At 34.2% G+C, this 20,247-nt stretch overlaps 1 protein-coding gene across 4 annotated transcripts in view; it reads left to right on the forward strand.

Annotated features, from left to right (window-relative positions):
* Ccdc150 (coiled-coil domain containing 150) overlaps positions 1–20,247 on the forward strand; it is a 127,588-nt gene that overhangs the window by 57,804 nt on the left and 49,537 nt on the right. For 3 of the 4 annotated variants that reach the window (XM_046447626.2, XM_058580342.1, XM_058580341.1), the window contains exons 14-15: positions 12,373–12,486; positions 16,161–16,244. The exons of the other annotated variant lie outside the window; for it this stretch is intronic. In XM_046447626.2, the coding sequence (XP_046303582.1) occupies positions 12,373–12,486; positions 16,161–16,244 (198 nt within the window). The remainder of the gene's footprint in view (positions 1–12,372; positions 12,487–16,160; positions 16,245–20,247) is intronic. 4 annotated transcript variants of the gene reach the window in all.

A 20,247-nucleotide genomic window follows, 5' to 3' on the forward strand; every position in this document is an offset into this window, starting at 1 on the left:
TGGCTTTGTTATTCTTGGTCTGGGTGTTGCAGGACATTAACAGCACTGTCCCCAAGTCATGTGGAACAAGTGCTATTATATCTGGGGCTTGTGGTAGTGGTAGCCATAATTCTGGAGCTACAATGCATAGATGGGACCTCCCTAAATTTTGTGGCACATATGATGCGAAGGTTTTGTACTAGCTGCCATAGTCTCAAGTTAGTAGACTGGGGAGAAGATTTTCCCAAGTTCTATTGGAGTGAATGTGAGTGTGGCTAGGGCTGTGGCTTTGGCAGCCATAAAGCTATGAGACGCTGAGGGATCTGTCTTCTGCCTGGAAGGCACACATCAGCCCATGCGATTGTCAGGGAACAAACCACTAGACTCTAAGACAGAATGTTACCTATTAGTGACTGTTATAGCAGCTTGTGTTCTGTGAGTTTGGGAGGACTCAGTATGAATTCTTTCTTTGGAGCAGAACAGTTGATGTGAGACCAGCCAGCTCCCCAAACTAGGTTCAAAGCTTGTGAGGATTGTGAAATTCTCTTGTAGTTAGGACTATCATTCTCCTGCTATGATGGTGGTTGCTGGTACTTTTCTGGCAATGTGAAGATATTCCACCCCACCTCTCCAACCCCCCACCCCCGGCCAGGGAGCCCAGGTTGAAGTTGAAATTTGCTTTTTCCTTTCCCTCGATTTTCTTTCTGACTCTGTACTATTTAGGTTCCCATCACTTCCCTTCTGATTTCTACAGTTCTCCCTTAGTCACTCTTAGAAATTATTTTTTCCATTGTTGTCTTGGTTCCCTGTGACAGTGGTAAGCAGGGTACTCTATTCACCTATCCTGGATCTTTCCAAGGTACCATTTTCTTGGTTCTTAAAAAGTAGAATATCCAGAGAAATAAATAAAATCCTTATTAAAAATTTTAAAAACCCAGTTTTTAAAACATTGCTGTTTGTGTTTCAAAGTTTAAAGAAAATAAATATCATGCATCACTGTCATCTAGAATATATATCCAGAGCATCAGGAATTTTAATCCTAGACTATGAATTTGAATAAAGTTATCAAGCTTTTACTGTCTTGTTGTTGCTGTTTTTTTTTATTTTTGCAAAAACAACATTCATGTTACTATTATTCATATTACTGTATTTTATATGTGAAATAATGAATATAAAATTGGAGGGTGAAGAAAAATCTGAATTTGGAGCCTAAAATCACAGCTTCCACCAGGCTGGCAAGTACCCCCTGTGATAATATTCATTCATATCTAGTGATATGAAAATGACCCACCCTAAAAATCCTTAAATGAAACTGACTTTCCATGGCAAAGATTTTCCTGGTGTCACTTTGGCCCACTATGGTGTTTAAATTGGGAAAGTTGGTGGCTACTACAAAATTCATTAAAACTTTTTACTTGAAAATCATAAAAAATTTAAAAATGGCTAAGGAAAATGCTGGGAAAACATTTGTGATAAAAATATAGCATTGTTGTTTTGACTGATTTCATTTGTTTTAATGTAGACCACATGTTGACTTCATGGGGCTAAAAGATACTTGGTTATTAGATTCTATTAAGCCAAATGATAATGCTTACACAGAGTCCACTTTTCAAATCTTAATTAATTTTTATTGTGTATTTTAAAGTCAGTTTTATTGCCAAAATTTACATACAGTGAAATTCACTCTTCTTTGTGTACAGTTCTGAGTTTTGACAAATATGCATCACTATGTAACCACTACCACAACCAAAATATAGAACATTTCTAACAAGTTATTTTGTGTTAAATGAAATTAAACCTCTGTCTCTCACCATGCACAAAACTCAACTCCAAGTGGATCAAGGATCTAGGAATTAAACCAGAGACCTGGTGCCTAATGGAAGGAAAAAGCCCAAATCTCTATCATGTTGGGGTAGGCCCCAACTTCCTTAATAAGACTCCTGTATCACAAGAATTAAAACCAAGAATCGATAAATGGGATGGATTCAAACTAAAAAGCTTCTTCTCAAAAGAAACAATCAGTGAAGTGAATAGAGAGCCTACAGTATGGGAGCAAATTTTTACCACAAGTACATCAAATAGAGCACTAATCTCTAGGATATATAAACAACTCAAAAAGCTAAACACCAAAAAACAAATAACCCAATCAATAAATGGACCAAGGAACTGAGCAGACACTTCTCAAAAGAGGATATACAATCAATCAACAAATATATAAAAAAAATGTTCAACATCTCTAGCAATTAGAGAAATGCAAATCAAAACTAAGATTTCATCTCATTCACTCAGAATGGCAACTATTGTGAATTCAAACAACAATGTGGGGGAAAAGGTACACTCATACACTGCTGGTATAACTGCAAGTTGGTGCAACCAATATGGAAAGCAGTATGGTAATTCCTTGGAAAACTGGGAATGGAACCACCATTTGACCTAGTTATCCCACTCCTCATTCTATACCCAAAGGACTTAAACATTGCATACTACAGGGATACAGCCACATCAATATTTGTTACAGCACAATTCACAATAACTAATCTGTGGAACCAACCTACCTAGATGCGCTTCAGTAGATGAATGGATAAAGAAACTGTGGTACATATACACGATGGAATATTACTCAGCAATAAAAGAGAATAAAATCATGGCATTTGCAGGTAAATGGATGGAGTTGGAGAACATAATGCTAAGTGAAGTTAGCCAATCCAAAAAAACCAAATGCTGAATGTTTTCTTTGATATAAGGAGTCTGATTCATAGTGAGGTTGGGAGAGGGAGCATGGGAGGAATAGATGAACTCTAGATAGGGAAAGGGGATGAGAGGGGAAGGGAGCATTCGGAATGGGGGTAAAAAAGATGGTGGAATGAGATGGAAATCATTACTCTAAGTACATGAATGGAGACATGAATGGTGTGAATATACTTTGTATTCAATCAGAGATGTGAAAATTGTTCTCTATATGTATAATATGAATTGTAATTCATTCTGTCATATATAGCATATTGGAATAAAAAATTAATTAATTTTTTAAAAAGTTATTTTGTGTTCCCTCTTCCTTTCCTCTGACCCCTGTCCCTGGAAATCACTGATTTCTTTTTCTGTTCCTATAATAATGTTTTTCTGAATGTCATATAAATGGAGTCACACAGTATGTGACATTTCAATCTAACTTCTTTCACTTATCATCAGGTGTTTGAGATTTATTCATACCATATGTATCAACAGTTTGTATTCACATATGGATGTATGAGATTCTTTATCCATTCACCAATTGAAGAGCATTTGGTTGTTTCTAGATTCTGGCAATTATGAATAAGGCCTCTATAAATATTCACATATATATTCTTATTTCTCTTAGTAAATATCAAGAGTTAGATTTTGGATTCTTTCAAAATATATGTTTAATACAATAGGAAAGTATTCAACTGTTTTTCAAAGGATCTATACAATCTTGCATCCCAACCAGGAATTTATGAGTTCCAGATTCTCTCCATACCCACGAACATATGATATTTTCAGCTCTTGGATTAATGTATTGTCATTGTAGTTGTAATTTATGTTTTTCCAGTAACTAATAATAGTATCTTTTCATATGCTTATTTACTATTACGCATTGGAGCATCTACTCAAACCATTTTTTAATCCATTTTTAATTTGTTTTCTTGCTGAATTTTCAGAAATTTTAAAACATTCTCATATTAAGTAAAAACATTCTTACTATTTGTATATATGCAAATTTGTGTTAGATATGTGTCTTATAAATATTTTCTTACATTTTATGACTTCTTTTCCTTTGAAGTGCAGAAGTTTTAAATTTGATGAATCCTAATTATCAATTTAAAAAATTTTATGGACCATACTTTAAAAAAATTTTTATAGAGAAGCATAATAGCTTTTTAAAAAAAAAAAAAAAATATATATATATATATATATATATATATAGTGCTGAGGATTGAACCCAGTGCTTTACATGTGCTGGGCAAGTGCTCTACTACTGAGCCACAACCCCAGCCCTGGACCATACTTTTTCATATCATCTCTAAGAAGCTTTGCCTGTCCTAAGATGACCAAGATGTTATTTGTTTTCCTCTAGAAGTCTTACAGTTTATCATTAGACCTATTTGCTGCCCCTGACCAGTGCAGGCAGCTGAACTTAAGATGGCTTGTGTGAATTTGCAGGGACACCAGATAAAACAGACAAAATTTACCTTTACATAAGCTTCAGGACGGTTTCCCTCCTCTTGGCCTCAGGCTCCCCAAAGGGAGAGCAAGAGAAAGTCACAAGAGGCCGGCAAGAGCACGTTCAGAAGTGAGCTTTTATCCGGAGGACTCTTGTTCTGACAAAGTTGTATCCAAAGGAAAAAAAAAGGGCGGACAGATGAGTGTAACTTCGCCCTAGGGGCCCATCCCACAAAGATGACCTCTTGATATCTGAGCCAGACCCCACCCAAGCCATAGCGAATGCAGTGGTTGGTCAGAATCTGAGGCATCAAGACTGGAAGGGTATGGTCCTTCATTGTGGCTCCCTACACCTATTATCCATTTTGACTTAATTTTTGCATATCATGTAAGGTCTATTTTAAGGTTCATTCTAATTTCAGATGGATAGCTGATTGTTCTAGTACCTTTTTAAAAAATCTATCAGTTGATAGGCATTCAGGTTGTTTCCACTTTTGAGATATTAATAATTCTATGAACATTTATACTCAATTTTTTCATGACCCATATTTTTAGTTGTCTTATATATATCCTTGGAGTTTAACTGCTAGGTCAAGGTAACTTTATTTTATCACTTTGAGAAATATTTGCCTAATCCAAGTCACAAAGACTTTTAGACTAGCTTTTTTAATTTAAACTTTTTTTTTAGTTTTACTTATTACATTTGGATCTGTGATTTTGAGTTAATTTTGTGTATGGTATAAGAGAGGGATTCATGCATTATTTTGCCTTTGGATATTCAGTTGTTCTAGAACCATCTGTAGAAAAGATGATTCTTTCTATTGGATAGTCTTGGCTTCCTGTCAAAATCAATCATAGATGTATGACTTCATTCATGGACTTCCAGTTTTCTTACATTGTCCATTCTTATGCCAGTACCATACAGTATTGATTACTATAGTTTTATAGGAAGGTTAGACATCAAGATGTGCAAGTATTCTAATTTTGTTTTTTCAGGATTGTTTTGGCTGTTCTGATTCCTTTCATTTCCATATCAATTTAGGATCAGCCTTTCCATGCCAGGTGTGGAAGAGCACACCTGTAATCCCAGTGACTCAAGAGGCTGAGGCAGGAGGATTGCATATTAGAGGCTAGCCTCAGCAACTTGGTGAAGTCCTTAGAAACTTAGCAAACCCTGTCTCAAAATAAAAATAAACGGTTGGGGATATAGCTCAGTGATAAAGCACCTCCGAGTTCAATCCCTGATATCAAAAAAGAAAAGGAAGTTGGAATCATTGAATGTATAGGTCAATTTGGGGAATATTTCAATCTTATACAATAAGTTGTATATTTTATAGATACAAAGAAACACAAGTAATTTTACTTTATTCTTTTAAAAAATTTTTATTTGTTTTAATTAGTTATATATGATAGTAGAATGCATTTATGCACTTTGATATATCATACATAGATGGGATATAATTTCTCATTTTTCTGAGTGTACATGTTGTAGAATCATATTGGTCATGTAGTCACATATATACCTACAGTAATAATGTCTGTTTCATTCTACTATCTTTCCTATCCCCATATCCCCACCCCTCCCCTCCCATTACTTCCCTCTACCTAATTTAAGGTAACACTTTTCTTCCCTAATGCCCCCCGCTTTATTGTGAATTAGCATCCACATATTAGAGAAAACATTCGGCTTTTGGTTTTGTGGGATTGGCTTATTTCACTTAGCATGATATTCTCCAACTCCAACCATTTACTGTCAAATGCCCTAATTTCACTCTTCTTTAAAGCTGAATAGTATTCCATTGAGTATATATACCACGTTTTCTTTATCCATTCATCTATTGAGAGACATCTTGATTGGTTCCATAGTCTAGCTATTGTGAGTTGAGCTGCTATAAACTTTGATGTGGCTACGTCACTATAGTATGCTGATTTTAAGTCCCTTGGGTATAAATCAAGAAGTAGCTTAGCTGGATCAAATGGTGGTTCCAGTCCCAATTTTCTGAGGAATCTCCATACTGCTTTCCATAGTGGTTGCAGCAATTTGCAGTCCCACCAGCAATGTTTGAGGGTGCCTTTTCACCACATCCTCGCAAACATTTATTCTTGACTGTATTCTTGATAGTGCCATTTTGACAGGAATGAGAAAACTTTGAGTAGTTTTGATTTGCATTTCTCTAATTGCTCAAGATGTTGAAAATTTTTTTTATATATTTGTTGATCAGTTGTATTTCTTCTTCTGAGAAGTGTCAGTTCAGTTCTTTAGCCCATTATTGACTGGGTTATTTGGGGTTTTTGGTGTTAAGTATTTTAAGTTCTTTATATATCCTAGAGATTAATGCTTTATTGGAGGTGCATGTGGTAAAGTTTTTTCCCCTAATCTGTAGGCTCTCTCCTGACATTATTAAATGTGTCCTTTGCTGAGAAGAAGCTTATTAGTTTGAACCCATCCCATTTATTGGTTCTTGATTTTACTTCTTGTGCTTTAGGAATCCTGTTAAGGAAATCATCTCCTAGACTGACGTGGTGAATATTTCAGCCTTTTTTTTCCGAATAGCTGCAGGGTCTCTGTTCTAGTGCCTAAGTCTTTGATCCACTTCGAGTTAATTTTTTGTGCAGGGTGAGAAATAGAGGTTTAATTTAATTTGTCAGTTTTGCCAGCACCATTTGTTGAATAGCCTGTCTTTTCTCCATTGGATATTTTTGGCACCCTTGTCCAGTATGAGACAACCGTATTTATGTAGGTTTGTCTCTGTGTCCTCTATTCTGTACCATTGGTCTACAAGTCTATTTTGGTGCCAATACCATGCCATTTTTGTTACTATAGCTCTGTAGTATAGTTTAAGGTCTGGTATGTTTTGCTTCCTGCTTCACTTTTGCTGAGGATTGCTTTAGCTATTCTGGGTCTCTTATTTTTCCAAATAAATTTTATGATTGTTTTTTCTATTTCTATGAAGAATTTTCATTGGTATTTTTAATAGGAATGGAATTAAATCTGTATAACACTTTTGGTAGGATGGCCATTTTGACAATATTAACTCTACCTATCCAGGAGCATGGGAGATCTTTCCATCTTCTGAGGTTTCTTCAATTTCTTTCTTTAGTGTTATGTAGTTTTCATTGTAGGGGTCTTTCATCTCTTTTGTTAGATTGATTCTCAGGTTTTTGTTTGTTTGTTTGTTTGTTTGTATTTTGAGGCTATTATGAATGGATTAGTTTTTCTAATTTCTCTTTCAGTGGATTCATTGCTGATGTATAGGAATGCATTTGATTTATGGGTGTTGATTTTATATCTTGTTACTTTGCTGAATTCATTTATTAGTTCTAGAAGTTTTCTGGTGGTATTTTTTGGATCTTGTAGGTACAGGATCATGTCATTGCAAATAGTGATAGTTTGAGTTTTTCTTTACCTATTTGTATCCCTTTAATTGCTCTGGCTAGAGTTTCAAGGATGATATTGAACAGAAATGGTGAAAGAGGACATCCTTGTCTTACTCCAGTTTTTAGCAGGAATGCTTTCAATTTTTCTCCCTTTAGAATGATGCTGGCCTTTGGTTTAGCATATATAGCTTTTACAATGTCGAGGTATGTTCCTGCTGTCCCTAGTTTTTATATTGTTTTGAACATGAAGGTGTGCTGTATTTTGTTGAATGCTTTTTCTGCATCTGTTGAGATGATCACATGATTCTTGTTTGTAAGTCTATAATATGATGAAATACGTTTATTGATTTCCATATATGAACCACCTCTGCATCCCTGGAATGAATCTCACTTGATCGTGGTGCAATATCTTTTAAATATGTTTTTGTATGCAATTTGCCAGAATTTTATTGAGTATTTTTTCATCTGTGTTCATCAAGGATATTGGTCTGAAGTTTTCTTTCCTTGATTTGTCTTTGTCTGGTTTTGGTATTGGTGATTTTAGCCTCATAGAATAAATTTGGAAGGGTTCTCTCCTTTTCTATTTCATGGAATACTTTGAGGAGTATTGGTGTTAATTCTTCTTTGAAAATCTTGTAGAATTCAGCTGAGAATACATTTGGTCCTGGGCTTTTTTTGGTTGGTAGGCTTTTGATGGTGTTTTCTATTTCATGATTTGAAACTGATCTGTTTAAATCATGTATGACCTCCTCATTCAGTTTGAGTAGGTCATATGTTTCTAGAAATTTGTCGATGTCTTTGATATTTTCTATTTTATTAGAATGTAAATTTTCAAAATAGTCTAATTATCCTCTGTATTTCAAGCATGTTCTTTGTGATATTTCCTTTTTCATCTTGTATTTTAGTAATTTGAGTTTTCTCTTCATTTATTATTTCAAATTTTGCTGCGTTTATTTCTTTGCCTTATATAATTGCCTTGACTAGAACCTCCAGTACAGTGTTGAATAGAAATGGTTTAGAGCAGGGGCTGGGGATGTGGCTCAAGTGGTAGTGCGCTGGCATTTATGCGGCCCTGGTTCGATCCTCAGCACCACATACAAACAAAGATGTTGTATCTGCCAAAAAGCTAAAAAAAAATAAATATTAAAAAATATTCTCTCTCTCTCTCTCTTTAAAAAAAAAGAAAGAAAGAAATGGTTTAGAGCAGACATTCTTGTCTTGTTCCTGTTGTTAGTTGAAAACTTTTAGCTTGTTGACATTAAGATCATGTTAGCTGTGTGTGTTTTTTGCTTGTTTTTTTTTTTTTTTTTTTTTGTAGACACTTTTATAAAAATGAGGAAATCTCCTTCTATTCTTCATTTGTTGGGAATTTTTGCCATGAAAGTATGCTGAATTTTGTCAAATAGTTTTTCTAAGTTCATTGAGATAATCTTGTGGACTTTTTCTTTTATTCTATTACTATGGTACATTAAAACTTAAGGTTTGGGTCTTAAATGTTCCTGAAAAGTCATTTGCTAAAGGCTTAGTTTCAGCTGATGGTACTGTTGAAATGTGGCAGAAACATTTGAAAGTTGGAGCCTAATTAGAGGACGAAGGTCATGGGGTCATGACTATGAAGGGCTTATTTTGTCCCTGGTCCTTTCCCACCCCTTCTCTACTTCCTGGCTGCCAGGAAGTGAGCGGCTTTGCTTCACCATGCTCCCTGCCATGGTGGTCCTGTCTTATCACAGACCCAGAAACAATGGAGGCAAGTGACCATGGATTGAATCCTCTCAAACTGTTAGCCAAAATAGATCTTTCCTCCTTAAAGTTGGTTTCTGTCAGGTATTTTGTCACACTGACAAAAAGCTGAAGAATGCAATTACATTGATTTTAAATTCTTAACTAAGATTACATTAATGAAGCTTAGATAAACTTCATGATGAATAAGGCTATTTGTATCTTGTTGGATTTGGCTTTCTAGTATTTTGTTGAGATTTTTTTCCATTTGTATTCATTCATAATGATATTGTTCTGTGGCTTTCTTTTCTTTTGTAATGTCAATTTTGTTTGACAATATTGGCCTTCTAAAATGATTGGTAAGTGTATTTTTCTGTTTTTGTGAGAGTTTATGCAGTTGGTATTAATTCTTCTTCTAGAGTTTTGTAACATTTATCACTGAAAATCATCTGGTTCAGAGATTTTTTTTGTTATTGTTCTTCTGTTTTAAATTATTGCTGATTTAGCATCTTGTAGGTCTCTTTAGATTTGTTTTTCTTTTGTCACTTTCGGTAGATTACATATTTTAAGAATTTTTCTGTTTCATCTAGGCTGCCTAACTTGTTGGTATGCAGTTGATTGGAATAGTCCTTTATTTTTTTTCCTTCATTCTGTAGTAATGTCCTTTATTTTACTGCTAATTTTATTTATTTATTTATTTAGGAGCACCTCTATCTTTTTAAAAAGCATTTTTAAATTTACACGGAGTAAAATTCATTCTTTTTGATACACAGTTCTTTGCATTTGGATAAAAGAATAGTCATGTGACCATTAAGACAATCAAGATACAGAATAGTTCCATCACCCCTCCTCTGCCCAAATTCCCTCATTCTGCTTTATCCTTAGTCCCTGGCAATCTGTTCTTTGTTTTTATAGTTTAAAACAAATTGTGATAAAACACACACCACATAAAATTTACCATTTAACCCTTTTTAAGTATACAATTCAATGACATTAAAGACATTCACAATGTTGTGCCACCAGCACCGCTGTTCATTTCCAGAACTTTTACAACATCCAACAGAAACTCTGTACCCATTAAACTATAATGCCCCTCCCCGAAGACCCCAACAACCTCTGTTCTCCTTTCAGTCTCCATGAGTTGACCTCTTCCAGATACTGAACATATGAATTACCCAACATCTGTCCTTTTGTGTCTGGTTTGTTTCACTTAGCATAATACTTTCAAAGTTCATTCATGCTGTAGCATATGCCAGAATTCCCTTCCTTTTAAAGGCTGCATAATATTTAAAAAAAAAAAAAATATATATATATATACACGCTGCATTTTGCTTTCCCATTCAGCAGTTGATAGACTTGTGAATGGTTTCTATCTTTTGGTTATTGTGAATAATGCTTCTATGAACACTGACGTACAAGATTTACTGCTAATTTTAGTAATTTGTGTTCTCTTTTTTTTTCTTGATTAGCTTAGTCAACTGTTTCATCTAGGCTTTATTAATGTTCTTTATTGTTTTTCTCTTCTTTATTTATGTTCTAATATTTATTATTTGCATCTTCTGTCTTTAACTTGTTCTTTTTTTGTTCTAGTTTTCTAAGATAAGCTTAGGTTAATGCTTTGAGAAGTACTCTTTTTAAAAAAAAATATAGGCATTTATAGCTATCAGCTTTCTTCTCTGGACTGCATACCAGGAGTTTTGTTATCTTGTGTTTTTTATTCGTTTCAAATTATTCTTTAACTTCCCTTGAGATTTCTTTTTTAACCTATTGGTTGTTTAAAACTTTGTTTATTTCCTTATATATGTGAATTTCCCAGATTTCTCTGTTTTATTGATTTCAGTTTTATTCCACTATGGTTGGAGGACATACTTAGCATCATTTTGGTTCTTTTAAATTTATTGAGAGTTGTTTTAAGGAGAATGTTTTATAAGCACTTTAAAAAAAATGTATATTCTGCTCTTGTTGGAGGATTATTCTCTAGATGTTTTGTTAGGTCTATTTAGTTTATAGTGTTGTACAAGTTTTCTATTTCCTCATTGATCTTTTGTCTAGTTGTTTTATCAGTTATTCATAGGTGGGATATTGAAATTTCCAGTTATGCTTAAATAAATTATTTCTCCTTTCAACTCTGTCATTTTGGGCTTCATATATTTTTGGACTCTGTTGTTAAATGAATATATTTATAAATATTCTGGATGAGAGTATTTTAATATACTCATTTATCTCACCAATTTTCAATCTTAATGTCTAATACTAGCGTAGTCATTTCATTTTTTTTAGATTATTTTTTACATGGTATGTACTTTCCACTGAGCTACATGCCCAGCTCTTTATTTCTGCCTTTTCAGTATGAATGGTTTTTATTACTTTTTCTTGCTTTATTGCAACAGCTATGGCCTCCTTATAATGCTGAATAGAAATAGTGAGAGTAGATATCCGTGTCTTTTTCCCAGTCTTGGCAGGGGAGGTGGCAATTAATCTTTCACTATTAAGAATGATATCAACTGTAGGATTTTTGTAGGTATGTTTTAATCAGGTAGAAGTGATTGTTTCACTTCTAGTTTGTTAATATCTAAATTATGTATCAGTGTTGAATTTTTTTTGAAATGCTTATTCTTTATTGAGATGGTCGAATAGTTTTTCTTCTGTAATTTATTGATGTGGTAGATGGTACTAATTGATGATGAATATTCAACTAACTTTACCAGGATAACCACATAGTCTTATATCCTTTTTTGAATATTGCTGGATTCGTTTTACTAATATTTCATTGAGGATTTCTGCATCTACATTCATAAGCTCAAATTAATCTTTAAGCAAATACTAAGTACCAGGAGGACTTTCACTTCTAGTAAAGGTAAGCTGTATCATGTGGGGTAACCCTCCTACTGAAGACAACTAGTAAAGCAGAAAGAATTAAAAAGAAAATAAAAACACAAACTGTTTAGAACACCATAGAGCTATCAGACTGACTTGTCAAATCTCCACACTTAGACTCGAGGAACATTTTCACGAGCTACTTGAACATTTGCACAAGTTAGAACTGTCATTTTAGAAATAAGATTATATTTATGGATATGGCATAAATAGTTTCTTTTCTCCTCTTATTTTTCAAAGGCAGACATAAATGCATTAAACCAAAATCTGCAGGCATTAGTAGAAGAAAATAAGAACCTGGCAGATCAAATAGCTTCTCTGGAACTTCAGCGAGCCACTTCTGAATACCATGGGGTGGGTATAAAAAGGTCAGTCTGAGTTAGAAAATAATGACTAATGAGTTTTTTAAAAATCCAAAGTCAGGAGATAGGTTTTCTCTGGTGTGTGTATGTGTGTGTGTGTGTGTGTGCGTGTGTGCATGTATTAGTAATTATCATAAATCCTGAATAATGGGATACATATGGCAGACATATCTGCAGTTTTCAAACAATAGAAGATTTAAGAAAGCAAGAATTTAAGGTAGTTACTAAATGACCACCTACACAGATGATGTATAATCTAAAAAGCACAACTATAGCTGATGTTTCAAAATATTTTCTCTCCCATAAATTGAGGAAGAAACTTGTGTTTTCCCCTGTCAGTTTCTTCCATTATGTAATCAGTAATATATCTGTTTTCTAGAAGATATTTGATGATGTTAGTTCATTATAAATAAATGGTAGAGTTCTTAAAACATCTCTAAGTGGGGGGAATTAAAGAGATGATCATTCTGTTAACAAGTTAATAATTTTTCTTATAATAATTTTTGTGTTTTTGAATACTTGAAAAGGAATTAGTTATTTTTATAACATGCAAATCAGTTTTGAAAATTTTCATATAAAGTCCTGATATGAGTCTCTTATATGAACTAAATTTTAAGCCTGTCGTAAACTGCTGATTACTTCAACTAAGAAGAATTTATATAAACTAAGTAAATTATCTTACATTTTCATGGATTTTAAGCCTAGGTTTCAATTTGGGGCTATGATCTTTAACCTTCAATGCAGAGAGGGTTAGAATAATTACCACATTGATTAGAAACTAACCTCTTTATGTATCTACTTTCAATCTCTTCTAATAAAAGAATAGAAGTTATCCATCCACCTTTATACTCCTTTCTTCTAGCATAATGCCTAATGCATATTAGGAAACATTGATCAAATAAAGTACAGAGTCAGTCGCATATCTGGCCAGGCTGTAAGGATTGTCATCTTGAGTGCTAATTGCCCATCATGAGCCCTTACATGTAGTATATATGAATAAATATTATTCTCTCTCCTTTTTTTCTTTCACATATTCTAATATTAGGTTTATTTTTGCCACTTTAGCCTTCAGTGATAATGCAATTTAAGTCCATTACCACAGGCAGTTAAGCAGGCAACTACAGTAAGAAAAAATCCAAATATAGTAGGAAAGTTACTATTCCTGAACTCAAGTTGAATGATTGTTCCCTACTTCTCTTTTGCATTTTAACCACACATTGTTAAATAGTAGCACCAAATAGAAATACAGTTCCCTATGCAATAGAACTTTAATGATTTGAAATTCAACTGTATCAAAGTTGGTTCAATCTGCTGCTGAGGCCTATGTCATATTTTCACTAAGATTCTTGCTTAAATTCTGCTTATAAAGTTACTTTATATGCCAATATCTCATTCATTTTATATATTCTTTCAACAGTGTCTGCTAACTTTTTTATAGTTCAAAAAATTATTTTAGGGCTAGGATGGCTCCTTGGTAGAACACCTGCCTAGATGCATAAGGTTTTGGATATGATCCCCAAGACCCCAAAAAGAAAAAAAAAATGCACACACACACACACACATATACATACATACATATTTTTAGAAAGTGTTTTGTGACTTACTCTTTGTGTTAGCTTTCCATCACTATGACAAAATACTTGAGATAATCAACTTAAAGGAGAAAAAAATTATTTTGGATCACCATTTTAGAGATTTTAGTCCATGGTTAGTTGGCTTATTGCTTTGGGTCTGTGGAAGGCAGTACATATGGCAGAAGAGTTACTTACCTCTTCATGGCTGGAAAGCAAAAAGAGACAGGAAGGGCCAGGTTCACAGTAGCCACTTCATTGGGCACACTCCCAGTGACCTAACTTCCCTCCACTAGCTCCTACCTCCTAAAGGTTCCACCACTTCCCATTAATGCCACTAGCTGGTGACCAAGCCTTCAACACATGGGCCTTTGGGGAGCATTCCAGATCACAAACCATAGCACTGTGGATCCATGACAACCTACCTTTCATATCTTAAGATAATTCTTCTGTGGTTGTTCCTGCAATATCCTTGTGTTTCTGAATTGAAAGATATAATCTAAACATTGACATTTTTCTTTGTACAACTCAGAATCCAAGGTGTTCACTCATTTAAGTAGTTTCTAATTTCCAGTCTCTGATTGATTAAAGTACAGGGCCTATTTAAATAATCTGTAAACAATAAGTAAGTGCCTTAGCAACTAGTAACAATTCTCTTTGTCATGATTTTAAATAAGTGACCCTGTGTCAAATGTTGTTACATTTTGACTTTATTTAGTCTTTACTTATTATGTTGGCATTCTCTTTGGTGGCAAAAAGGGGAAATAATTATCTTTAAAGTGTATTTAAATATTAATAGAATTTCTCTATCCCTTTGCATAAAAGGGAATTTTATTGAGGGGAAAAAAGTGCCATGTTTAAAAACTTCCTGGACCCCTTTTACAGGAGACCAAGATCATCTATATATTAAAACAAAACAACCCCCCCCCCCAAAAAAAAACCTTTCCATATTCCAAGAAGATAAATGAAGTTATTTTTGAATGTTTTATATTTGTTATAGCAATCATATTTTAGGTTGGATCTAGTTCTTATTTTTTAATATGCTGTATACTTTATAGCACATTGGGAAAACTTAATTTATAGAACTTGAAACTGACTTTTAAATAATGAAGTTTTTTGTTGTAGTTTTATTTTTGTAACATATTGACCTCATAACTTTTTTGTGACTGAAGAGTTGGTCAAAATATAATCCTAAACTATGTTTCATTTATGGAATGATTTTTGGATCATAGTTTCCAAAATAGAAAAAGGGGCTGTATATCTTTCACAAACAGAATGTTAGTTAATGACTAGCTAATTTTATGATATCATTAATAACACACTTCATTTCCCTTAGGTTATTTTTAAATTTTTTTTTAGTTGTAAATGAACACAATGTCTTTATTTATTTATTTGTATGTGGGTGCTCAAGATAGAACCCAGTGTCTCACACATGCCAGGCCAGTGCTCTATTGAGCCACAACCCCAGTCCATCCCTTAGATTATTTTGAAACCAATATTTTAGTTGTCTCATTGCTTTTAGAAAAATACTTTCTTTTAGTGGGAGCAACACATAGATTTTTTTTTTAATCTTTGAAAAGAAATTATAGCAAGCCATAGTGGCATACACCTGTAATTCCAGCAAGTGAGGAGGCTGAGGCAGGAGGATTACAAATCCTAGGACAGTCTGGGCAACTTAATGAGATCCTGACTCAAAATAAAAAATTAAAGGGGCTGGGAATGTAACTTAGTGGTAGAGTACCCCTGGTGGTAGAGTACCTGCAACCACTGATATAACCACACCATATCTGGCTTGGATCACAGCTAAGAAATAACTAACATAGCAAAATAACAACAACAGCAATGTACAAGGAACAACAAACTCTGGGGCTCTTAAGGCTCTATACTTTAATCAGCAAGTCTCCTTATGTGTTGCTTGTTAGCACTGAGACCAGTTATCTAGGGAGAGACTAGAAGGCAGCAATAACAAATAAATATGAATCTTGATCTTAATACTATAGAAGTAGTAAGGGTACTAGTACTTTTTTTTCCCCAAAAGAAAATGCTTATTCCTTTCTATGCCAAGAGGTACTGATACCTGTGTTTACATTATCAGCTTGCTGAGCAAAAGGTGGAAAATGTCTTGGGAAAAATTACTGAGAGTAAAAATAAACTGGCCTATGAAAAGGGAAAACTCCAGGTATGAGATTTATTTTCATATTTTATATGATTTTTAAAGATACTAATTGTAAAACTAAATATTGCTGGATTTTTAGAAGACCTACCCTATTGTTTACTAATTCTGTAGTCTTTGAACCTCCCTGTTTGTGGCTTCCTTAATATCCAGATGACTTCTGTTCATATTCAATTCATATAATACTGAAGCCTAATGCAGTGACAATCTTTACAAATTTTGTGATGATTTGAAGACTTACTGTAGTTATTTTATGCCTCGTCACTCACTGAAAATATAGAGGTCCTATGCTTTCCTTTTTTCATGAATTTTTATAAAACATCTAAAAAGAAATAACTCTGACAATTGGGCCTCAGAGACAATAGAATAGACTTAAGTGAAAGTGATGATACTGTTCTTTTTCTGATTGTGCATTTTACCCCCATGGCATCTACCTATTGAGGAGCAGCTTTGCACATTTTAGAGCCGGGGGCGGTTCAACACAGCAGGGTATTGGCACAGGGTGCTTTCTGATTGGTGGGTAATGATCATGAGGGTCAGCAGGGCTCACCATTGGGCGGCTCTTCCTGCCGCTGTCTTGGGGCATGGGGAAGTTAGTACTGGAAGAGAAGCATGGCCCGCGCCATCGTTGGAGCAAAAGCTTGCTACAGATGTGACTAAGCTTGTCTTTAGCCCACTGCAGTGGAAACACCAATGTCTACATCAGTGGTTCTAAGCCTAGTACACATCATCATCACCTAGGGAGAGTTTAAGATGTCTGAGCTCTGGAACGTGCATCATGTTTGCCACTTTTTTTAAATGCATCCTAGGGAAAAAAATACATTAATGGATTGATAGGGAGAATGATAGATGGATAGATATGTGATAAGTAAAAACAAAAAATAATGGTTGAATTTGGTTGGTGGACCCTAAAGCATGCTCTTAGTAAAATTCTGTCAAATTTTCTGTATGTTCAGTTTTTTCTTAGTAAAATGTAAGAATAAAAAAATCCCCATGTCTAGAATTCCAACCCAGAGCAACTAAGACAGAATTTTAGGGGCTAGTCTAAACTCTGATACTTTTTAAAGCTCCCCAGATGCTGATATGATGAATTCTTCTAAATATCTCATGTACTCATATCCAAAAGATTATCTAAATTAGTGGTCATATAGTATCTTAAGATTTACTGGATTTCTCCTAAAAGTAGTTATGCCAGTTTTAAAAGCAGTGTATATACAGATATATTAAACAGGTGCATTAGAGTTACATATGTTAACATGGATGAATCTCATACTATATACTATTTAAAGATACATATATAGTAAGATTTTTAAACTGAGAATGATGAATACCAAATCCAAATCCAGCATTGTAATTGACGAGGGGGAGATTGGGTTAGAATGGGTGCTACAGGATTGGTGGGTTTTTTTTGTTGTTGTTTGTTTGTTTGTTTGTTTGTTTTGTGTGTGTGTGTCAGGGGAGATATTAGGATCAAACCTAGGGCCTGAAGTCAGGCAAGTGTTCTACCACTGAGCTACACACCCAGTCCAGAGGTTTCAATTGATCTGGTAATATTTTATTTTAATTTGAATGATGGGTAGATGGGATATTATCATATATGTTTGAAAGAGTTCCAACACTTTATAAAATCATTTTTAAACGTGCCAGTTTGAGTCGCTTAGCCTTGCAATAATCTGCCATTGGTTGCATCACTTACATCAACACCTGGATTCAAACATGTTAGCAGACTGGCCCTTGTAAGCAACTGCAATTGTGAACTTAATTTACAGATTAGATAAGGGTTTGTTTTATGTTTTAGTAAACTTTTTCTTGAACTATAATGTATATACTTAAAAGAACATGGGACCCAGCCTGATGAACTTTTTACAAATTAAAATTAACACTCAGATCAAGAAACGGCACATTCCCAACATCCAGAACCTTCTTCCAATAACTATCCCCAACATGGTTAATTACCATCCTGACTTCCAACACCTCAGATTAATTTTACCTATGCTTTCACTTCACATAATCGCACAATACATACTTTTTAATGTCCTGCTTCTTTAACCCAACATTTTAGTAGTGAGTTTTATTATTCATATTTGTCGTGCTGGTTCTTTGTTTTGCATTGCTGCATGCATGTTGTACCATTATATGAATATTAGATAAAGGCCTTAAAAGAAAAAAATATGCTATATTGAAATTATCAGTTCTTAAGTCTATTTTCATACATTTATTAAAATGCATAACTTTGACCATTCCTGTTGTTTTAACCTATTATGTCCCGGCATTCCATATATAGGGCCTTGTATAAAAACTACATATAGAATGACGGGACATAATGGGTTAATGCTGAAGCTCATTTCAAACTATAAATAAGCTAAGGTTATTGGTATGTCCTACTGTATTTAGAATTTACAGTATATATTGAAGGAAAAAAACCTAGGAATTTTAATTGTATTATTTTAGAATATTTGCATTATAAACAGTCTAAAGAAGAGTTCCTTTCCATTTCTTTTTTTTCTATTTTTTAGTATTATTGATTTTATTTTTTTAAATACACGACAGTGGGATGCATTACAATTCTTATTACACATATAGAGTACAATTTTTCATATCTTTGTATATAGAATATGTTCACGCCAATCCATGCCTTTATACATGTACTTTTTTGCATTACAATTCTTAGTATACAAATATATCACAATTTTTCATGTTTCTGTTTATATATAAAGTATGTTGACACCCAATTTGATTCTTCATACGTGTACTTTGGATAATGTCACATTCCACCATTCTTGCTGATCCCCTGACCCCTCCCTTCCCCTCCCACCCCTCTTCCCTATCTAGAATTCATCTAATCCTTCCATGCTCCCCCTCCCTACTCCACGGATGAGTCAGCCTCCTTATATCAGAGAAAACATTCAGCATTTGTTTTTTGGGGATTGGCTAACTTCACTTAGCATTATCTTCTCCAACACCATCCAGTTAGCTGCAAATGCCATGATTTTATTCTCTTTTATTGTTGAGTAAAATTCCATTGTGTATATATACCACATGTTTTTTTATCCATTCATCCACTGAAGGGCATCTAGTTTAGCTCCACAATTTAGCTATTGTGAATTGCACTGCTATAAACATTGATGTGGCTGTGTCCCTGTAGTATGCTGATTTTAAGTCCTTTGGGTATAGTCCGAGAAGAGGGATAGCTGGGTCAAATGGTAGTTCCATTCCCAATTTTCCAAGGAATCTCCATACTGCTTTCCATATTGGCTGTACCAATTTGCAGTCCTACCAGCAATGTATGAGTGTACCTTTTTCCCCACATCCTCGCCAATACTTATTGTTGTTTGTCTTCATAATAGCTGCCATTCTGACTGGAGTGAGATGATATCTTAGAGTAGTTTTGACTTGCATTTCTCTGATTGCTACAGATGATGAGCATTTTTTCATATATTTGTTGATTGATTGTATATCCTCTTCTGAGAAATGTCTGTTCAGGTCCTTGGCCCATTTATTGATCAGGTTATTTGTTCTTTTGGTGTTTATTTTTTTAAGTTCTTTATATACCCTATTAGTTCTTCTTTAAAGGTCTTGTAGAATTTGGCTGTGTATCTATCCAATCCTGGGCTTTTCTTGGTTGATAGGCTTCTGATGGCATCTTCTATTTCATCTCATTTGATTGGTCTGTCTAAATTGTGTATATCATCCTGACATCAGATACAGCACTAATCTCTAGGGTATATAAAGAACTATCTGATGTGTGAGGGGAAAAAATTTGCTCCCAGGATGTGGGCTCTCTCTTTACCTCACAGATTGTTTCTTTTGCTGAGAAGAAACTTTTTAGTTTGGTTCCATCCCATTTATTGATTCTTGGTTTTAATTCTTAAGCTATAGGAGTCATATTAAGGAAGTTGATGCCTAATCCCACATGACGAAAATTAGGGCCTACTTTTTTTTCTATTAGATGCAGAGTCTCTGGTTTAATTCCTAGGTCCTTGATTCATTTTGAGTTTAGTTTTGTGCA

Source organism: Marmota monax, unplaced genomic scaffold (genome assembly GCF_021218885.2).
Source record: "Marmota monax isolate L192 unplaced genomic scaffold, Marmota_monax_Labrador192_F-V1.1 WCK01_AAM20220418_F8-fsc00007, whole genome shotgun sequence".
NCBI classification, from domain to species: Eukaryota; Metazoa; Chordata; class Mammalia; order Rodentia; family Sciuridae; genus Marmota; species Marmota monax.